This window comes from Elaeis guineensis, chromosome 7 (genome assembly GCF_000442705.2).
Source record: "Elaeis guineensis isolate ETL-2024a chromosome 7, EG11, whole genome shotgun sequence".
Lineage (NCBI taxonomy): Eukaryota > Viridiplantae > Streptophyta > Magnoliopsida > Arecales > Arecaceae > Elaeis > Elaeis guineensis.
Window position 1 is genome coordinate 71,696,624 of NC_025999.2, and position 4,055 is coordinate 71,700,678.

General features: G+C 41.8%; 1 protein-coding gene across 1 annotated transcript; it reads right to left on the reverse strand.

Annotated features, from left to right (window-relative positions):
- Positions 1-414: 414 nt before the first annotated feature.
- LOC105048986 (uncharacterized) lies at positions 415-2,271 on the reverse strand. The gene is made up of 5 exons (XM_010928513.3): positions 2,178-2,271; positions 1,833-2,091; positions 1,529-1,734; positions 1,330-1,417; positions 415-1,093 (listed from the first exon to the last, which is right to left on the reverse strand). Exons 1-5 carry the CDS (start codon positions 2,184-2,186, stop codon positions 561-563), a joined length of 1,095 nt encoding a protein of 364 aa, XP_010926815.2. The 5' UTR covers positions 2,187-2,271; the 3' UTR covers positions 415-560.
- Positions 2,272-4,055: the final 1,784 nt, after the last annotated feature.

Below are 4,055 nucleotides of genomic sequence, written 5' to 3' on the forward strand. Positions count from 1 at the left end.
TCATCACCACTATTGCTACACTACCATCATCCATTATCATCATTTTTTTTTTTATACAATATCATCACTTTTATCATATGGCCCATATTCTCATCACAACCATTGCCACTTCAGCTATACCACTATTGCCATCGTTTGCGCTTCAACCATATAGCTGACCATATAGCCGACATTTCTGCCATTATAACCGCTGCCACCGCCTCCATCACACCACCACCACCATGCCTCTGCCTAATACATTACTGATTCTTTACCACCGTCACTGTCACTTATCTCAGAGCCATCACTATCGTCAACCATGGCTACTATCATCTCATCATCGTATTTATATTTTTTAATATAACTAACTTTATAAAATACATTTATATTTATAAATTAAAAATAGAGGTAGAATTTTATTTCTGAGTATCTGAAACTCGGGAGGAAAAAAGATAGTGATGTTTATCGGCACCTCCATGACATTAACAAAATAAAAACAGGGTCACCTCCTCCCAAATATTGATTGGTTTGAGGGGACGCTACAAGATATCCCAAAGATACCGTCCTTAAGCACTATTTCTTCACATGACAATGCATGCATTGGGATTCTCATCACTGAAGATCTGCGGTGGATACGCATACTCCACAGGGTATCTCGGATAGTAATAGTAGAATTCGTTCCTCCTCATTTTACCCGCGCCGCCGTCCACGGCGGCGGTGGCGACGACGGCGACAACGGCAGCCTCCGTCACCGCGCCGCTGTCCTTCTTTTTTCCGGTATCCTTCTCCTCGCCGTCTCCGCCTCCAGCCTCCTTCTTGACCTCTTCGCCGTCTCCTTCAGCGGCCTTCTTCTTGTCCTCTTTCTTCTCGCCATCGCCGTCCTCCTCCTGATCCCTTTTCTCGCCGGCGTCCGCCTTCTTCTCGTCCTTGGCCTCCGCCGCGCTGTCGGCCTTCACCGGCGCCGCCTCGGGCTTCCTCTCCGCCGGCTCCTGCTTTAACACTACGGCGTGCTTCCTCGTCCGCTTGTGGATGTACGCCGCCAATCGCGCCGGGTCGAACACGCCCGTCACCGTCACTGTCGAGCTCTTCAGGTCCGGCTCCACTGCCTGCACCCCTGTTTTTAGTGCAGAAAAAAGAACGAACTTTAAACCAGAAAACCAAGTTCGGCATCAAAATGTCAAATTTAGAACAAGAATTCCAGGCAATTCTATCCCACAGATCTAGATTTCGGACAGTTCTGCATCGAAATCTCCAAGAAAAGTTTCAACTTTGTGGAGTTGAAATTCCATAAAACTCTCAAAAATGCGATGTTTTTTTACATATAGAAAAAGGAGGGAAAAAGAGGTAAACCTTTCATCCTTAGAATCCTTTTTTTGGTCTCTTTGGCGCAGGCCTCGCAATGCATGTGGACCTTAAGCTGTACCACGATCACCTGGGGCTATAGAACACCAAAAAAACGTGAGAACAGAGGAAAACAGAGCAGCTTAGATATATATATATAGAGAGAGAGAGAGACAGGAATAGAAGAGTGGCTTCTCATTCTTCTTACCTCTTCTTTCTTCTCCTCAACCTTTGGTTTCTCCTCCTTCTCTTCTTCCTTCTCTGGCTTCGGTGGTGGAATGGGACTGATGAGCTCCACCCTCCTATGGCTCTTCCTCTGGACTCTCTCCACCACCTTCATCGGGTCCTCCGCAGCCTTCTGTCCCTTCACCACTACCCTGTGAATCCGGTAATCCACCGTCACCGCCTCCACCCCTTCTCAACAAAACAACAAACAAAATAAAAAAAATCCCGTCGTTATTGATATCAAAAGAAGATTAAGAGCAAGAGAAATATGTGATCGATATCGATACCTTCGAAGCCACTGAGGGACCTTCGCACCTTCCTCGCGCAGCCCTCGCAGTGCATGTGGACCTTCATCACCACTTCCACCGGCGGCGGAGGCGGCGGCGCCTCCTCCCCTTCCTTCTTCACCCCTTCGCCGTCCTTCTTTTCCTTCCCTTCCTCCTTCTTCTGCTTTTCCTCCTCCATCTTCGCCTCCTCTGGCGCCGCTTTCTTCTCCCCCTTCGCCGCCGCCGCCTCCTTCTTTCCCTCCTCCGGCTTCTTCTCCTCCTGCCAAAAATCCAATCTTTTCTCCAAAATCAGAGACAAAAACCCAGAGAAAATAGAAAAGAAACCGAAAGAAGTGATTTTGATACCTCCCCCATGGATTCTCCGACCACCAGAGCCCGAGTTCGTAAGGCTGGCAGTACAAAGCTTTTCTCTTTCTCTCTCTTTCGCTCGTTCGCTCGCTCTCGCTCTCCTCCTTTTGCGGGGAGGGGTTGGGGATCTAAAGTGGGGACAACCCCGCTGACGAGGCGGAAGGATGCACGTGCCAGGTGCCTCGTTGACACGTGCGACGTAGACAGCCCAGAGGCTCTTGTCGTGTTCCGTCCCTCCACAGTAGCGGTGAGTTCCCGTCGTGGTGGTCTCTCTATTCTGTGCCTCCGGAACACTTTAGACCACGCATTTCTTTTCATCCGACGGTCCTGATGATGTTTCTGGAAATAAAATGTGGTATCCGTTACTCATGTTATGATGTACCGCCGGACAGGGAAAACATAGCTCCGGTGCTGAGAGAGAGTGGCAGTCTGGCTCCAAAGATGGATAGGGGAATCATAAATTGGAGTAATTGTACTCAATGGCTTAATGCTTAAAGAATTAAAATCATTCTATTTTTAAGTTGGAAATTTATTTTTCTTATTTCAGTTATGAAAGATAATAAAAGATAGTAAATAATAATTATGTGAATACAGTGAGGAATCTTCTCTGCCATCCAAATTTGGAGGTATTGATTTAATGAATTTAAAGTATTCCCAACGGCCTATAAGTAACAAGTAGTTTTACCACCAGACTGTTGTTTCCTGTTCAAGTGATAAGTAATTTTACCACTAGATTGTTGCTTAGTAATTTAGTTTTCATAGTTGGTAATGGTAATACTAATAGTGTGATCTTTTTTGGTAGGCCTTTTAGGGTGACCTTGCTAAACAATAAATGGATGGTAGAAATATGTTAGTGAAATTCTTTGTGCATCACGAATGGTGTAAAAAATTTGACATAAAGTGCACAATTTTATGTGATTAATTTATATAGTCATCACTTTTTAACATGCATTTAATATCTGTAGTTTTATTTTTTTATTTAAAAATTTTAAATGATAAAAATATCCATTTTCTTTGAAAAAAATTATGACATCCTATATACAGAAAATCATAATTTTGAGCATAATATCATATTTTTTTTCAAAAAATAAAGATATTTTTGTCATTTAAAATTTTTAAATAAAAATGAAACTGCAAGTATTAAATATGTATTGTAAAATCGTTAGACAAAAATACTCCTTTTATATTATAATATCTTGGACCATATTATGACATCATGAGTCATATTATGACATTTTACATGCAGAAAGTCATAATTTGACGTAGGATGTCATAATATACCATGAGATGTTATAATTTTTTGAGCTATATTATAACATTCTGTGTGTAGGGAGTCATAATATATTATAGGATGTCATAATTTTTTCAAAAAGTAAAGATATTTTCGTCATATAAATTTTTTAAACAAAAAAGTTGAACTACAGATATTAATTATATGTTAGAAAATGATAGCTATGTGGACCAATCATATAAAGCAGTATGCTCCACATCGGATTTTCTACATCGCTAGCGGTGCACGAAGAATTTCTTAAATTTGTTGTTGGAAATAGCCCCTATTGCTGCAAATCTCCATATTGACATGAGTCACCCACCAACATGAAATTCAGGCTTGATGGAGGGGCACTTTCTCTTTGAAAAACCTGCATGAAAGTTCACACATATCAGAGATGCTATGATGGAGGATCCTCTGATGGTTAAGTTAGTCGAAACTTGAGAACAAAAAAAAAAAAAAAAATGGAAAAGAGAAAAAATGAGTGGGCACTACTCTTTATGGATGTACTTTATTAACTTATTTTAGTATCCCTCAGTAACCCTTTATACAAAGATGGAGCTATAAGTCGTTATGCCTAAATTCGATAGGCCGTTAGGCCCTAT